The sequence below is a fragment of the Lygodium microphyllum genome, chromosome 2 (genome assembly GCF_053477565.2).
Source record: "Lygodium microphyllum isolate KBCC chromosome 2, Lygodium_microphyllum_v1.1.10, whole genome shotgun sequence".
Classification (NCBI taxonomy): Eukaryota; Viridiplantae; Streptophyta; class Polypodiopsida; order Schizaeales; family Lygodiaceae; genus Lygodium; species Lygodium microphyllum.
Window position 1 is genome coordinate 12,553,882 of NC_141136.1, and position 18,678 is coordinate 12,572,559.

Sequence of the window (18,678 nt, forward strand, 5' to 3'; positions counted from 1 at the left end):
CCCTCACGACTCTCTTGTGCCAGAGAGGGAGTGTGAGCGGGTATTGGTGGGGCTGCAGTGCCTCATCTATATTTTGATACAGGTGCACAGGTTCCAGAGAGGGACGTCCCTGACGCATCGACGGTATCTGGCAGTGAAATCCTAGAGACTGGTGTTGATTTCTGGGTTCATGATGAGCTGTTCTTCTTGACAGAGAGCGAGAGGCTTTCGTCTGGAGCTCACATGAGGGGACACTTTGGTGGTTTGGCCAAAGGCGGGAACTCCATGGTCACATGTTTAGAGACATGTTTGGCAGATTGGCTTTGTATGTCTTGAGTGACATAGGTGACATTACACAGCGAGCTGCTATGAGTCTTCTCTATTTTCCGGTGTTGTTGGTACGATCGACATCGACATCAGATACTCTCCGAGGCATCTTGGTGGTGGGCTGGCCACTCACCGCTTGGACATCCATGGTCCTTCTGGTGTTTCTTTGTTGTGTAGTTTATGATTCTCCATCATTGTACTATTTCATTGTATCCGATCACACATGATCTGAGAGAGGGTGTTAGCAGATATTAGTCAGCTCATGGTGTGAGTCTGTGTGCAGAGGCTGGGCATTTTATGTAGCATTTTATGCAGTATTTTATGGCACATTTTTGTGGCCATTTATGATGTATTTTTAGCATTTATTGCTGGCCGACTTGCATTTTATGCTCCCCACTTTTGTGGCTATTTATAGGGCTCCTCCTCCACAGTCTTCGGTGCTTCAGCCATCAGTGGAGATCCTTCTGGGAGAGAGGAGCCGGTGCTGAGGAGCCCACGCAGCCAGTGACTCACCGTTGTATGCTGCTGTCTCGTGTTCGATATGGATTCCATTTCCCGAGCATACATCTGAGTTCTCATCTGTCTACTGTGTTCATTCTTTCTTCTGTCTTGTGTTTCAGCATTTATTTCAGCATATTCTTTACGCTTCCATTGCTGCACCACTTCTGACAGAAACTAGCCTTCCTTCCATGGATGGGTGGTAATTCCTTGATTACAACCTAGTTACAGTAACAATATTTATTACAAAATTGAGAATTGCAAATTAACTTACAATCTTGGACAATGGACATCTTGTTGGCCCTAAAATTGGCACTCCTTTTGGTATTTCTTTAACTTAATTGAAGAAGAAGTTGATGTACAATGGGATTTTCCCAATCCCTTTCGGTATTCCAACTCCCCTTGTTATCCAAAATGACCAGGAAGTCTTCAATTTGATTTGCCTCTTGATTCGCGCAGTCAATTGACCTTCATCTGCCTTGATGGAGATGGAAAATGCCCCAAATTCATTGATTTGCTGGTCTCTCCACTTAAATTTGATTGAAAACAGCTTCAGCCTTGTTGAATCCAAGTCTTGAAGCTTCCAATTTCTATCATGCTTTCTGAAGCTTTTGCTAAACCCTACTTTTTGCTGTTGCAGATTAGGGTTTATAGTAGAGAAATTTGAAATTTCTTAGCCTCTGGTGATCTCAATGCTGTAATATTTGGAGCAAGGCTATAAAAAGGCTAGTAGATGAGAGAGAATGCTGAGGAGAGAGAAAATTTAGACTTTCTTTGCAAAGAACTGAAAAAAATCGGTCATTTACTGCTACTGCCTTGTCTCGATAGCTTGTAGATGCTATCACCTGTTGTTGATTGGTCTTCTTCTGCCCCTGGCTGCCTTAGAAGGTTCTCCAATGACTGCAGATAAGACCATTAGCATCTCCTCTCTCTCTCTTGCAGGTTGAATGTACTAAAAATGCCTCTCTCCAATTTTCAGTCATTAAATACTGAAAATTAATCCAATAATTATTTTGGTGCCCATAAAAATAATCAAACTAGTCAATAGGCTAGGCAACTTCCATTCTCGAGTGTCTTTGTGCTATCTTTGACCATCAGATTGACAATAGGTATCATTAAATGCCACCTCTCTAGTGTCACCAACTTGACACTCATGGCCAAATGAATGACCTAGCTAACAAGTGGCACCAAATACCACCAAGTACTTCTGCAGCATAACTTATAGCAACTTATACCTTTGACATTTTGTGATTTCCTCAGGTCTCGGGCTTGTAAATTTACTCTAACCCAAGTTGCACCTCACATGTACAACATTTGCTTAACCATGTGATTAAAAGTTAATCCACATGTTAAGTGAGGTTTAAAAAATACATGTCCTCATGACAGCCCTCCCCCTTAGAATCCTTGCAATTGTCCTCGGTTGCACTACTAGATGCATCAAAAGAAAAATAGTGGACTAGAATTTTCACAACGCATCATAGTTAACACAACATTGCGGATCTCAAAAACATTGCTAAATTATCATGTGACATGTCTATTTCTCACGAGGTCAACTCATCTAGCAAAACCAAACCACAAGCCCTTTCTTTGCTGTTTGGGCCTCTTTACAAGCAGATTTTTAGATTTTCCCTTTCTCTCAGCCTTAAACAACTTTTTATTCGGCTTCTCCCCACTCTTTGGGAAGCTCAAATCCTTCCCACACAGTAAAGCATTGGCTGTAGCAGTAGTCTCTATGAGTTGAGACATGCTAGACACAGTGGATTTAATTATCTCCATAACTACTAGAAACACCCCGAAACTCCACTTTTTTGCTGTTTCAACTTTTTCATTTCTGTTTTTGTTCATGTTTCCATTTACGCCTTTCTCATCCCTATAGTTACTTGAAACTCCCCAAATCTCCAATTTTTTGTCGTTTCCATTTCCGGTCTTGTTCCCTTTTCTCTTTTCGTTTTCTTATCTCCCATAACTATGCTCATCTCTCACATTACACTTCTGTTCCCTCATTGTAGGTAGTAGATTGGTGCTTCTCTTCACTCTCTGTGTTCCTCCTTTCCTCCCTTTTGCTGTGCACACATCACTTCTGTTCCTGGGTTTAGAGCTTTCTTTCAAAAATAGAGCTAGGTGACCTATCGTCTAGGTCTATCTGACCGTTTGAAAATAAGAATATAGTAAAAACTAATTGGAATGTCAAATTTTCCACTTTGGAATGCAATTTTCTTTCTAGTGTGTGAGAGATTAATAATGGTGAATTTGATGAGGCTTTCGTTGTTTCTTTAGATATGTTCTCAAAACTACTTGTTAAACTCTGATGTCTGTAGTGACAATGCAGGCAAGTGAATCAAAGAAAGAAGCATTCAGAAAATACTTGGAGGCGAGTGGGGTTCTAGATGCCCTCACAAAAGGTGAAATAGTCTATTATATCCCACACTAATTGTTCACAGTTGTTATAGTTTAGGTAGTCTTGGTTGTTAACCTTGTGCATTACATGTAGAATACTTAGATATGCCAAGATTAACATTAATTTGGTGTGACTGATTTATGAGAGAGATGCTGATTTTGAGCCAAGAGTTTGTAATACCAACTGTCCACATGATCTAGCCAGAAGGAGAAGTACAACATGATTGTGTTTTGAACTTGGGATTGTGCGTCTTCTTTATTCAAGAAGCACCAAAGGGCTGCTTTGAGGAATATGAAACAGATTAAAGGGCCAGAATGCAAGGTATTTCTGAGGCTATGTGGATGGAATATAAATGTGATGAATTGGAAACCTATATAAGTAAGCTAGTACATGATCATATAGGTTCTGTTCAGCTTACCAAGTAACAAGTGTTCAATGGTAGGAATAAGACTATCTTAGAGAAACTCATAGGTTCTGAAGATTGCTTGAAGCTACAGATATAAAGTGAAGATTAAGGGGGCATGCCCTTAAGAAGACAAAGGGGAGAAAATATTCCTTGCCGTTCGATGTACATGTTTTGAATAAGTGGATAGGAATAGCAAAAAATAGACTAGTTTCCTCTTTAGTCAAGCCATCTCTCACAATTGAACCTCTCTAGGGTGATTGTTCTCAGCCAATTTGTCAAAAGGATTGAAGAGGGAGACTATTACATCTTTGTATAGAATTTTTTGTTGAGGATTTTGTGAGGAATATTGAAGGGAGAGAGACTGACTGGTGGCTATTGTCATTGCTTTTCTAACTTGTTCTAGCTACCCTTGGTGTCCTTTTCCATTTGGTTGGTTGCCATTGACATTGCCTAGCAAAATGCTGTGGCTGTTTACACGGACAGCAATCATTTGAAAAAATGAGAATTGGAGCTATATGCTTTAAGGATGAGCTGGATCCATGCACACGTCAACCAATTTGAGGATTTTGATTGCTATATCCCATACCATAATATGGTGTATCTTCCAAGATTAAGAAAACCCTTTGTAGGTAGATATGGTACTTTGTCCAACAATTGCACCAAACAAGAAACATGAGGTACTATGCTGCAGCTGCTGCGTTTACTTTGTTTAATGCCCTTGTAGGCTAGGTGACAGAAATTTCCAGCTTTTGATAGTGTTTGTTGGCTGTAATCCATCTCTTCTCTTGTTTTTGCAGTCGTTTTTGTGATCAGCTGGTGTACATTGTGTTTGAACTCTGTTAAGTGTAGTCTGTGTTGTTGGTTTTGGCTGTACTCTTTCTCTCTCTCTCCTCCTCTTCATTTCTTTATTTTCTTCTTTATTTTCTCTCCCTATCCTCTCTAGATGGCTCCCCTTGTTGTTCCACTGATGACAAATTACATGGCCTTGATTATCTAACCTGGAGTGTTGTTGTGAGAGCATGGTTTGTACAAAAGCGGTTACGGTACATCGTGTCTGGAGCTTGTGAGTGTCTTAAGCGTCCTACTCCTCTTTTAGCTGATTTTGATGAGCACAATTATGAAGAAGCTGTGCTCACATGGGATATTGATGATGCTCATGCATATTTAGCTCTTTTTTGTTGCATCTCTAAAGAAGTCCTTCCGGCAATCACTTCTTGCAGGGCCTCTCTAGCGATTTGGGCGAAGCTTCATGTATTGCACGAGACTTCTTCGCCTATGTGCGTTGTCACTCTTTACGGACAGCTCCAGTAGATGAAGTTTGAGCCGAAGGATACTATTCAATCTTTCTTACCTTGTGTCGCACAAGTACATGACCAACTTCGACACATGTAGTTTGCCCTTTCAGAGGTTCATCTTGTGGGGGTTGTGCTCTACAAGCTCGTTGCGTAGTTTGATGGAGTGGCCAATGCTTTGAGGAATCCAAGCATTTTATTTTGGTCATTATGATGATTATTTAGGCATTTATTGCTAGGCGACCTATTGCCATTTATGGCACTATTCTGGCCTATATACTCAGGGGCTCCCTTCTTAGTCAGTCATTCATCAACTATAAGTTTTGTTGGAGAGAAGGTGCCGGTGCCATTGCCTATGCAGCTAGTGGCTCACTATTGTATGCGACATTCGCGTGTTTGGTCTATAGGTTCCATTTCCCAAGCATTCTTCTGAGTTCTCTTCTTTGTAGTGTTTTTTTGTTTTTTTTTCCCATTTTTCCTTGTGTGTGGTTGTTTATTTCAGCATCTGTTTATGCTTCCATTACTACATTCACTTTTGACAAATGACTTATCATAGTCCATACAACAAAGGCCACTAGAATAAGACCATGGATACCCAAGTAATGGGTGATCAAGCCATCGTCAAGGTGCCTTGCCTGATGTCGATGTCAATTGTACTAGCTCCTGAAAATAGAGAAGAATCATAGTATCAAGAATGTCTTGTAGTAGTATATAAGACTAGCCTGTTAAAAATGCCTTTGAGCAATGTAAATATGGATTCCTCGCCTTTGGCTAAGACCGCCAAAGTGTCCCCTCATGTGAGCTTCGACTAGGAGTCAATTTTACTTTTTGTCAAGTAACAGCCCATCATGAACCTGTTAGAATATCAGAGTAGCAGCATGGGAAAGTGTGCATAAGAGGAAGAAGAGAGCTCAAAGTACAAGAGTAGAACCTTGCTTAGTAAATCTTGAATATGGACTATTGTGGGAAACAACATTGTGCTGCCATTTCCAATAAGTCTTCGAGGCAATCTTCAGCACCCTTTGAGCTTGTATCTACAGATATGTGTGGATCTATGAGGACAGAGTCCCTTAAGGAAAGCTTGTATTTCATGCTGATTGTGGACGATTTTAGCAGGATAACATGGGATTATTTTTTGCAATTGAAGTCGGAAATGTTCTCCCACCTCAAGGATTGGCTGCTCTTTGAGGAGAACCGATCAAGCCAAAAACTCAAGACATTACGATTCGATAAAGGAGGAGAATTTGTCTTTAATGAGCTTGCTACGTTTTGTGTAGATCATGGTGTCCACCAAGAGTTTGTAAACACAAATATACCTCAAGAGAATAACATATTGTAGCGGAAGAACTGAAGTTTGATTGAGATGATTGGCATTGTGATGGAGCATAGATAAACACCTCAATGTCTTTGGATAGAGGTTGTGGCTACTATAGTCCACATCCTTAATCCATCCCCCACTTCAACCGTTGTTTGCATGACGCCCTATGAGGATTATTTTGGGACTAAGCATGATGTTTCTTATTTCAAGGTTTTTGGGTGTGACGCCTATGTCCGTATTCCGAAGACATAACTTGATAAATTTGAAGCACCTTTTCGAAGACAAGTGTTTGTGGGCTGTAGCTCGCAGTCCCAGGTTACTATTTGTATGATCCCGTTAAGCAGGATGTCTTTTTGAGTTGAGATGTTCAGTTCTTGGAAGTTTCAGTCTCAAAGGGGGGTAAGGAGCGCCCTGTGCTTGGAGATCCAAGAGATAGTTAGACGCCAACGACAATATCTTTGGAGCTTGTGCTTCGTGGAGATGCTTCATTTTTGGATGAGGATATTACTTCCCCACAAGTTTTCCCAGTTGAGCCACTACGGGTTGATGTTCCAGTGACTTTAGCAGATGATGTATGTCGAGGAGAGATCCGGCCTCCTCCTTGTTGGGCACGAGACACACTCCATGATTTAGGGATTGAGGGAGTCCTTGAGGAGTAGCAGCAGCAAGATGGTCTGCAGTGGTCTCGGAGGAACCAGTACATGCTACCAAGCTTGTTTGTACTAACTATTGTTTGATGATCCATGCCATATAGGATAGGGAGCTCACCCCCGTGAAGGAGGCTTTGCACTCCCAGCATTGGAAGAAGGCTACGGAGTAGGAGCGAGATGCTATTGAGTAGAATGACACTTGGGATCTTGTGCCTTGGTAAGTTCATAGGAAGGTAATTGGTGTAAAATGGGTCCTCAAGACCAAATATCACAGTGATGGTACTCTAGATAAGCATAAGACATAGCTCATTGCAAAGGGCTTCACACCTTTGTACCTATAGCTTGGATGGCTACCAGTAGAGCCATTTTTGCCTTAGCTGGTTTATCAGCTTGATATGGAGTCTACCTTCCTAAATGGTGATTTGAAGGAGGAGATCTATGTTGAGTAGCCTCTTGGCTTTTCCTCATAGGATGGATAGGTGTACAGGTTGAAGGTCCTTTACTGCCTCAAACAGGCTCCATGTGCTTGAAACAAGAAGATAGACTCGTTCCTCCAAGGGAAGTTGGGATATCGATGTTCTTCTTCCGATCCCCAGTTGTATGTCCACACCTCAGCTAGAGGCCATGTGTTGTTTGTGCTTTATGTGGATGATTTTATTTTGATGGGTGACCATGCCCAAAAGGTCAACGAGACTAAGGCGGCACAAAACGAGGTGTTCGAGATGATGGATATGGGTCTTTTTTATTTCTTTTTAGGCCATGAGATTTACTAGACTCCTAGGGGGATCTTCATCTCCTAGCAACGGTATGTGGAGGAGCTTTTGGCCACATTTGAGATGGAGGGATGTAAGGCCATTTCTACTCCAGTGGATTCAAATTGAAAGGCTACAACCCATGCAGATTCTTAGATAGCAAATGCTACATGCTACATGTAGTTGATGGGATCCTTAATTTGGCTTCTTAACACTCAGGTTGATTTGTGCTTTCTTGTAGATGTGTTGTCTAAGTTCATGAGTGAACCCAAGATGGTACATTGGTAGGTTGCTGTGAGGATTTTGCGGTTCTTTAGGGGGACCCCTGACCTTGGTATTCATTATCAGGTAGGTACTTGAGATTCCCCTTTGGTTCTTATAGGTTGGATGGATTCAGATTGGGCTAGATTCCACGATAGCACTCCATATCCTTGAGCCACATGCCGCATCCAGGATCTAAGAGGAGGTGTTAGAGATTATTCATCCCTTGGACTAGCAGTTCTTAGGTTACCATTGATGCAATTAGTTCTCTTGGAGGTACTCTTGGAGGGCATCATGTTATTATTTCATTATTCTTGTCAATCAATGGGCATTTTCAGTAGACACGGTGTACGGGCAGTTCGTCAGTGAGGCGATGATCCCATGTGGTAGTTGGATGACTGATAGTCGGCTGGTTTTGATCAGGTCGGCCAGTTTTTTGCTGGCCATCTGCAATATTTTATTGCATTCTTTTCTCCTATTTAGGCCTATCTAGCAGCTTGCCCCACTCACTTGTTTTCCAGGTGTTGGTAGGAGAGATACGGCTGGAGGAGATACGCCTACAACCCTTGTATATCTGCCCTCTTCATTTCAGCATTCATTGACTGCAGATTTTTGCATTCTTCTGTTTCTTTACCCTCTCCCTTTCTCGTGTTCATTTTCTTTCAGTTTTGTCCATACGCTTTTGCATTCGCTGCACTCTGATAGAGGCTGAATGGGCATTGATACCGGCTTCCTCTCTCCAATAGGACTTATAGATGTTAGAGTGCGCTAGCATGAATGACTGAGGAGGAAGAAGCCCAGCCCATAAATAGGACATGATTAGAATAAAGTCGATCAACAAAAAAAGTTCTCTTGTTTTGCAAGACGAATAGACTTGGAAGAACATGGCTATGAGATCAGGTGATGTAGCTATGTTCTCTAGGTATAAAAATAAAGGCAAAGGCAAGCAACAAGTGAACAACCTAGAGCTGATGTAGAACAACCATTTGGCAAGGCTACCCAAGACTCAGAAAAAGGGAAAAAAAAGGGAAAATGCTACTATTGCGAGAAGCATGACCATTAGATAGATGAATGTAGAAAGTGGTTAGTAAAGGAGAAGAAGATTATGCCAACTTGGTTGAGGAGGATTATACATTTCTAACTTGTAGCTATGACATGTGTCTATGATTGATTCAGCATTTAATGCTACTGAAATGTAGCATACATGGTATTTTGATAGTGGGGCATCCAGGCGCTTCACTTCTTAGAAGTATTTCTTCACATCCATGCTATTAGCCCTTGTGGGGGAGAGAGTTTCTTGTGCGAATAGCTCTAGCTATGATGTTTGTGGCATCAGTACAATTGAGATTGTTGCAACAGATGGATTAGATTTTCAGCTTATGGATGTATTATTTATGCTTGGGATTATGGAAAACCTTCTTTCAATTTTGGCTTTTAATAAACAATGATTTTAGATCATCATGTGCATTATCAAAGATAGAGAGCTTGATTATACACTTTGTTTGTCAAGTACTTTGTACAACAGTCTCTTCTTGTTGGATACTTATGAGAAGAGGTCACATCATGCTCTGATCCAGTACACTTACTCCTGCTATGCAGAATGTTGAGCTTTGGCATGCTTGCTATGGTCATATGAGCTTTGGTAGTCTGATGACACTTCAATGTTGTTAGATGGTGGATGCTTTGTCTCTAGTTGATACTTCATCTTCCCATGCATGTGAGGGGTGTATACTTGGGAAAATGCATTGCTTTGCTTTTAAGGAGGACGGTGCAATGCGTGCTATCTAGAAAATGCAGCTTACTCACTTAGATGTTTGTGGTTCTACATGGACTAGAGAACTCAATCGTCATTTGTATTTTGTCACTTTTATAGATGACTATTCTCATTACACATAGGTGTATTAAGGCAAAGTTGGATGTATTTATGCACTTCATTTGATATGTAGGATTGTAAACCTATGAGTACTCCTGTGGAGCCAAGATTGAAGCTTTCTATGCATGATGGTAGTGAGATGATTGATGTTGCAATTTACAGCCAAGTTGTTAGATACCTTATTTATCTTTGCAACACATGCCTTGACATACAGTTTGCAGTATCTTAGGTGAGCAAGTTTATGCACAGCCCATGAGTAGTTCATTGGCAAGCTTTTAAGCGGATCTTCTGTTACTTCTAAGATATTCAGACACATGCCTTGATATTTCCCAAAGGGGAGACTTGTAGCTATAGGCTTACAATAGTTCAGATTGGGTTGGAGACTCAGTTACTCGGTAATCTACTAGTGGATATTGTTTCTTTTTGGGCTGTTCATGCATTTTACGACTTAGTAAGAAACAATCTACAGTGGCCACCTCGTCTTGTGAGGATGAGTATAGGGCATCCTTCAAAGCAACAATTAAATGCATACAGCTATGCAAGTTGCTAGCTGATCTATAGGTTCTATTTGAGGGTCCTACACCCATTTTCTTAGACAACCAAAGTACTATTGCAGTAGTACGAACTTATGTGTTTCATGCTCACACAAAACACATTGAGATTCACTACCATATGCCAAAGAGAGATCTTATGCAGGAGAAATCAACTTGATGTTTATTGTGTGAAGATATGCTAGAGTTTGCATCAAGGAAACACAACATATGTGACTAAGACTAAGACACAAAGACTCAGACACAGAGACAAGCAAAACTCAAACCCTAAACGCAAAAGGCAAAATACAAAAATTCAAAACTTAAATACAGAGAGAAGAAACTTTGAAGTGAATGAATGCTGTAAATGAATTAAGAGTGTACAGAATACCCAAGGGCAATGCAGTGTCGGAGAGTAACGTCCATCGAAGACGGATCCCAAGTATAGTAACCACCAGTCGGAGACGAAAGAGTGTTGAGGCAGAGAACTGTCAGGTGACAATAGAGGAGATGCTTGCTAATGTAGACGGCCTGTTGGACAACAAAAACGTAGGTACTACAGCAATTGCTCGGTTGGAGAGATGGTAGTAGCCTGTCACCGGGTACCAGATGTTGAAAACACAGGCTAATCAGGTGCTATGATGACATAGCAGCCTGTCTATTTATAGATGTTGAAGGGTGCCCCAAAAATTAGGGTTTTGGGGGACCATTGAAACTCTTTGGAACCGTGTGTCACAACTCTATAGAAATAGAATTTGTATCCTTTTTCATTAATTTGTCTATATAATGATTTATTAAATTTGTTTCCTTTGCACTAATTAGATATAAAGAAAAGTGCATTGGAGCTGGCCACTGATGAGTGATCACAGGTTATGGTGGACCCACGTGGTGGGTTAGAGAAAAGATAGTTCACACTTCCGCCTATATGGCCCGATTGGGCGCCTGTGACCAGAACTCATGCATATCAGGGTTAGACTCACACACAGAAAGGATTGATGCCTTGAAGTGTGGGCTAGATCTGCCAGAACAGACAGTTACAATCAACAAGATAGCATGACCATGAAATGCTTGTACAATGTGCATGTGTGGGCTGAAAGCTTGAAAGGCACATTTCTTTGTATAGGAAAGTCACATGAAGATTCTGATACCGTTTTTGCGATGTACACGGAAAAAGCTTTCATATGATACCTATATTGGGGGGTCCCTAAATTTTAGGAGCCTCGAATTAGCCTAAAAATGCTAGTCCTAAAAAATAGGGATGCCATTCTAAAAATAGTAAATTCTGTACTCTGACTGTGCTTACTAAATTTGGTTGTTTCTATTCTTGACAGTATCAGCCCAAAAAGGAAGGCCATAGAGAAGAGATAAGTGTCAAGACACTTGTCACACAAGTTTCCAAGTGTTCCACCACTTGTCACATCTCATGACATGTGGCTGGGGACACTTGTCTTGTGCTACTCCACTTTCCCCTTTTGTACTAGCTCTTCCCTCTCTTATAAATAAGAGCTCGTTTTTCTTCATTCAGCATCATTTTTCTTTGCTGTAAACTCATGTACAACACCCATAGATAGCCAGAAACTGGCCCATCCATCCCCATCATCATCCCCCACTTCTCCATTATCAAATTCCTCCATATTCCCTCTTCTATCACTGCTGTTTTACAGGACAACAAGCCTGTAAATTCATTACAGCACCTCCTTCTCGAGCTCTTTCTTCCATTTTAGCAACAAAAAGCAAGCCCTATCCATGTATTGCTGATCAATGATGGAGAAAGGCTGATTTCCCCTCTTTCTTCTCTCATGCTGTAAAGAAATCGGTTCTTATCATTGCATAATAGATAATGCATGCGTGTTTGTACATCTTTGCATGATCTTGTGAGAGTGAGACAGGTTGATTGTAATTGAGCTCTTCCCTAAGGGACTTGGGTTGAGTAGAAATACATTTCTTCGGGGGGGGGGGGGGGGGATTTTTGCCCATCTTCAACCCTCAATCTTGTCTCCATTACTTTTACATTTTCATGGCTGTAATTTTATGAGTAATTTTCATTTTCAGCTTTAAGTGTTCATTCTGTTTTATATTAAATCTCGAAAACAAGCGAATATCATAATTGCTAAGCATACTACGTTGTTCGGGGCGTTTACAGTGGTATTAGAGCTTTGGCTCGGTCCTCACCCCAACACTTGTAGTGATTACAATTATAAGTTTGTTTGTTTTCAGCCCTTGCATTGAGTGCTTGAGCATATTTTTCTTAGAGTCTCAATGGATCAATTGAGTGCTATTCTGCAAGCCATTCAAAGTCTTAGAGAGGAGAATCAGCAAAGTTGTGAGCAAATTCTCAAACTAGAAAAAGTTGAGAATTCTAAAGAATTCAAGGAAAGAAGCCCATCTGCTTCAAGGAGACAAAGCCATACCAATGAAAGGAGCTGATCAAGAAGTTCAACTACTTCTAAGAGGCAGTCCCATTCTACTTCAAGACGAAGAAAGAGATCGCGTCGAAGCTTATCCTCTTCTTCAAAGTCATCTGGTGCCTACTTTGATGGACCCTCTTCTAGTGACGAAGAGTCACACCCTTCTCGTGGAAGACCTCATCATCGTCAAAGGCATCGACATTCTTCACCCTCGTCTCCATTCTCATCCCCATCAAGCACTTCATCATCTTCAACCTCAAGATCCGGGCATGGACGAAGACATAAGAAGAAGAAGAAGACTAAGTCACTATCTCAACTTGAAAAGAAGATCAAGTTCAGTATGCATGATGGTTTCCGAAATCTTGATCTTCTTCTGAAGTTTATTCGTCAATTTCAAAATTTGTATGGTCGTGACAAGTATAAAGAAAAAGAAAAGATTAAGTTTGCAGCTTTACATTTGACCGACTTAGCCCATACTTGGTGGACGGGGTTGGAATATGATCATGCTGCCCCAAAATCATGGCGGTCCTTTGTTCGCATGATACAAAGCCAATTTCTTCCTGTTCATTTTAAAAGAGATGTAAAAATGGAATGGGATCGGCTTTGACAAAGGAAAAATGAGTCACTTGGTGACTATACCAAGAGATTTTGGGAGCTACTTTTGAAGGTCCAACATTTCAAGAAGATCAGCAGTTCGAAAAAGCTTAGGAAGTTTCAAGGAGGTTTGCATTTTAAACTTTGTACTGCTCTTAATCATTATCATTGTTCTAGTCTCAGGGAACTCATTGACCATGCTGAGACATGGTAAATGGAGCACAATGGCAACAAATCATTCCAAAAGAATGATAAGAAGAGAGTAGCTGATGATGAGGAGTATTCAGCCCCAAATGAAGGACAAAAACAGCGGCAAAAGCAGCCATCAAATCAAAAGAAGATGAAGCCCTATGCACCTTCTAATGCTCCTCAATTTCGCTCCAATCTATACCCACAAGCAAAGCAACTTTCCGAAGAAGAAAAGCAGCGCTTCATAAAAGAAGGGAAGTGCTTTAAATGTGGGGAAATAGGCCACATAGCGAAGCAATGTCCAAACAAAGGACAAAGCAAGGTTTCTGACAACAAGCCTAAGTCGCCAGTGAAAATCAATGCTATCAGTGATGTAGTTGCAAACACAACTCACACTCCAGAGATGCGCAAATTATTAAAAGCTTGGGGACAATTACAAGGTAAGCAAGCACTATTCTGGATAGATCTTGGGGCGAATGAAAATGTCATTTTCTTGCAATTAGCTAAAGAGCTTGGATTAAAGAATGAAGAGATGGACACTCCAACAGAAGTTCGCCAAGCTTTAAATACCGATGAAGGTGACACAGTGAAGACTCTGACACCCTACATTGGCAAGCTCAAGTTTCAAATTCAAGGCTACAGTGACGAAGATACCTTCTGTATTGGAGACCTTGATGGTTGCGATGTGATTCTTGGCATGCCCTGGAATCATAGAGTAGATTCAACCATCTTCTCTCAGAAAAAGAAGGTAGAATTCACCAACAAAGGCAAGAAGTACGAGATCCAAGCTGGAGTTTTTGGAGACACCATACCTATGGTAAGCCATATGCAAGTCTCTAGAGCAATTAAGGATTGTGTTCAATGTTGTTTGCTTTATGTCATTGATGTAAAAGATAATATGAATGCTGAAAACCAAGAGCAACTTCAGCTCTTGGAAAAGTATAAAGATTGTTTTTCGGAAGATCTTCCTTATCAGCTTCCCCCAGAAAGGCCAGAAGACCATCATATTGATATTATTCCGGGCAGTTCTCCTCCTAGTATAGCACCATACCATGTGAGCCGTCCTCAACAAGAAGAAATCAGAAAGCAAGTCGAAGACCTACTCAACCATGGGCTAATTAGGCCAAGTAGCTCACCATTTTGTTCACCGGTTCTTCTTGTTCAAAAGAAATATGGCACATTCAGGATGTGCATTGATTATCGAGCCCTCAACAAAATCACTGTGAAGAATCGGTTTCCTATTCCCAGAATTGACGACATTTTGGATCGTCTAGGAGACTCAAAGGTTTTCAGACGCATTGATCTAAAGAGTGGTTATCATTAAATTAGGGTAATACCACAAGATGTACACAAAACTGCTTTTCGCACTTCATACGGTCTTTATGAATTCTTGGTGGTTCCTTTCGGATTAATCAATGCACCAGCCACCTTTAATCGAATGATGGAGCGCATCTTTAGAGAGCATCGACAATATATCGGTACTTTCTTTGATGATATTCTTGTCTTTAGCAAGAATGAAGAGGAGCATCATCAGCACTTGGAGATTGTTCTACAATTACTTCAACAAAATCAACTCTTGGTAAATGATAAAAAGAGTGAATTTTTCATGTATAAAATAAATTACCTTGGGCATGTCATCTCTTCTGAAGGGATTCAGATGGATCCTGAAAAGATCAGGATAATCCAAGAATGGCCTCATCTTCATGATGTACATGAGGTGCGATCGTTTCTTGGCTTATGCTCTTATTACCGCCGCTTCATCAAGCATTTTGCACATATGGCTTCTCCACTTCATGACCTTACAAAGAAGAAGACCTCTTTCCAATGGAAGGAAAAAGAGAAGACAGCCTTCACAAGGCTGAAAACAGCTCTTACTTCTGGACCTGTTCTTATCATTCCAGATTTGGTAAAACCATTTGTGGTGGAAGTAGATGCTTGCGGTGATTGTATTGGTGCAGTGCTAAATCAAGAAGGCCATGCCGTAGCCTTTGAAAGCCGCCGTCTAAATGATGTGGAGAAAAGGTATGACATTTATGAAAAGGAGCTCTTAGCAGTGGTTCATGCTTTGAAGATATGGAAACATTATCTTTTAGGCAATGGATTCCTTATTAAAACTGATCATCAGAGCTTGAAGTATTTCAAGACTCAAAAACATTTGCAGGAGAAACATGCAAGATGGGAAAATTTCTTGTCTATGTTTCATTTTCAAATTATGTACACTCCAGGGAAACAAAATGTAGTTGCTGATGCACTTTCTAGAGTGCCTCGCATTGCAACTATTATAGTGGCTCATCATGAAGATTTTCAAACGATGAAGAATACTTATGATAAAGATACCAGCGATTTGGTCAAATTTACAGCAAGGGATTCTCATCCAAATTATTCCATCAAAGACGGTTACCTTCTCATGAAGAATCGCCTTTGTATCACTCTTCCTGTTCGACAAAATGTGCTTAAAGAAAGTCATGAACCCCCTTATGCAGGGCATAGAGGGAGGGCAGCCACTCTAAGTGTAATTGAGCGCTACTTTTATTAGCCAACATTACGAAGAGATACATATAACTTCATTGAGGCTTGTCTAGTATGCCAAAAATCCAAGTATGATAGGCAGAAGACTCCCGGATTGTTGCAACCTCTTCCAGTGCCCAAAGATCCATGGGAATCTATCACAATGGATTTCATCTCAGGTATTCCAAGAACACCTCAAGGTCATGATATGATTTGGGTCATAATTGATCGATTCAGCAAGCAATCACATTTTATTCCATGTCATAAAACATTGAAATCCGCAGAAGCTGCAAGACTTTTCATACAACATATCTTCAGATTACATGGTATGCCTTCTGAGATAATTTCAAATAGAGACTCCAAATTCACAAGTAACTTTTGGCGTGCTTTATTTAAGAATTTGGGAACCACTTTAAAGTTCTCCTCAGCTTTTCATCCTCAAACAGACGGCCAAACAGAGGTGATGAATCTCACTTTTTTGGATATGCTGAAAGCTTATGTTAGTGAACATAAGTCACAATGGGAGAAATATATTCCATTATTGGAGTTTGCTTACAACAATATAGTTCACTCATCTGCAGAGAAAGCTCCAAATGAAATAGTACAGGGTAAAGTGATTCCTCCTCCAATTATTCGCACTAAAGATAAGATTTTTGCTGCTGATGAGTTTGCTTCATATTTAAAAACAAAAATGAATCAAGTTCGAGTCACTATCAAAGTTGCCCAAGAGCGACAAAAGAAGCAAGCAGATAAACGAAGAAGACCTTTGGCTTTTGAAAAAGGTCAATATGTCTTGCTAAAGTTTGATAAAAGCAGGCTCAAACAAGGTTCCGGTCAAAATTCATCTTTTCCAAAGCTCTCCAGTAGATACTTTGGACCCTTTAAAGTGATTGAGAAAATAAATAAAGTTTCTTATCGACTTGAGCTTCCTGCTCATTGGAAAATACACAATGCTTTTCATGTAAGTTTGCTAAAACCTTACATAGAATCAGAATCAAAGGAACCCATTACTGAAGATCCCCCAGAAGTTGAAGAAACAGAGCAACTCTTAGAACCTGAATAGATTTTGTTTCGCAAGGATCGAACCACGAGAAGTGGCCTTGTGACACAAAAATTCTTACTAAAATTCAAGAATCTACCCACAACAGATGCACAGTGGGTAGATGAAAAATTCATGAAGGATTACCTAGACATTTTTCAGCCATATCAAGAAGCTTTGTAGCTGAGGACAACTGAATAAAAGCCAGAGGGCTGTCACAAATCTGTAGAAACAGAATTTGTATCCTTTTTCATTAATTTGTCTATATAATGATTTATTAAATTTGTTTCCTTTGCACTAATTAGATATAAAGAAAAGTGCATTGGAGCTGGCCATTGATGAGTGGTCATAGGTTATGGTGGACCCACACGGTGGGTTAGAGAAAAGATAGTTCACACTTCCACCTATATGGCCCGATTGGGCGCCTGTGACCAGAACTCACGCATATCAGGGTTAGACTCGCACACAGAAAGGATTGATGTCTTGAAGCGTGGGCTAGATCCGCCAGAACAAACAGTTACAATCAACAAGATGGCATGATCATGAAATGCTTGTACAATGTGCATGTGTGGGCTGAAAGCTTGAAATGCACATTTCTTTGCATAGGAAAGTCACACGAAGATTCTGATACCGTTTTTGCGATGTACACGGAAAAAGCTTTCATATGACACCCATATTGGGGGGTCCGTAAATTTTAGGAGGTCCCTAAATTTTAGGAGCCTCGAATTAGCCTAAAAATGCTAGTCCTAAAAAATAGGGATGCCATTCTAAAAATAGTAAATTTTATACTCTGACCGTGCTTATTAAATTTGGTTGTTTCTATTCTTGACAGTATCAGCCCAAAAAGGAAGGCCATAGAGAAGAGACAAGTGTCAAGACACTTGTCACACAAGTTTCCAAGTGTCCCACCACTTGTCACATCTCATGACATGTGGCTGGGGACACTTGTCTTGTGCTACTCCACTTTCCCCTTTTGTACTAGCTCTTCTCTCTCCTATAAATAAGAGCTCGTTTTTCTTCATTCAGCATCATTTTTCTTTGCTGTAAACTCATGTACATCACCCATAGATAGCCAGAAACTGGCCCATCCATCCCCATCATCATCCCCCACTTCTCCATTATCAAATTCCTCCATATTCCCTCTTCTATCACTGCTGTTTTATAGGACAGCAAGCCTGTAAATTCATTACAGCACCTCTTTCTCTAGCTCTTTCTTCCATTTTAGCAACAAGAAGCAAGCCCTATCCATGTACTGCTGATCAACGATGGAGAAAGGCTGATTTTCCCTCTTTCTTCTCTCATGCTGTAAAGAAATCAGTTCTTATCATTGCATAATAGATAATGCATGTGTGTTTGTACATCTTTGCATGATCTTGTGAGAGTGAGACTTCTTCTCACTCTCAGGTTGATTGTAATTGAGCTCTTCCCTAAGGGACTTGGGTTGAGCATAAATATATTTCTTCGGGGGGGGGGGGGGGGAGGAAGGGGGCGTTGCCCATCTTCAACCCTCAATCTTGTCTCCATCACTTTTACATTTTCATGGCTGTAATTTTATGAGTAATTTTCATTTTCAGCTTTAAGTGTTCATTCTGTTTTATATTACATCTCGAAAACAAGCGAATATCATAATTGTTAAACATACTACGTTGTTCGGGG

The 18,678-nt window shown here is 40.5% G+C and overlaps 1 protein-coding gene across 2 annotated transcripts in view; it reads left to right on the forward strand.

The window, feature by feature from the left end:
* Positions 1 to 18,678, forward strand: part of LOC148039488 (c-Myc-binding protein) — a 130,670-nt gene that overhangs the window by 39,061 nt on the left and 72,931 nt on the right. The window contains exon 2 of one of the 2 annotated variants that reach the window (XM_087691133.1): positions 3,123 to 3,206. In XM_087691133.1, coding sequence (XP_087547259.1) covers positions 3,128 to 3,206 — 79 coding nt within the window. In that variant the 5' untranslated portion in view covers positions 3,123 to 3,127. The remainder of the gene's footprint in view (positions 1 to 3,122; positions 3,207 to 18,678) is intronic. The other variant, XM_087691141.1, reaches the window with a different exon arrangement.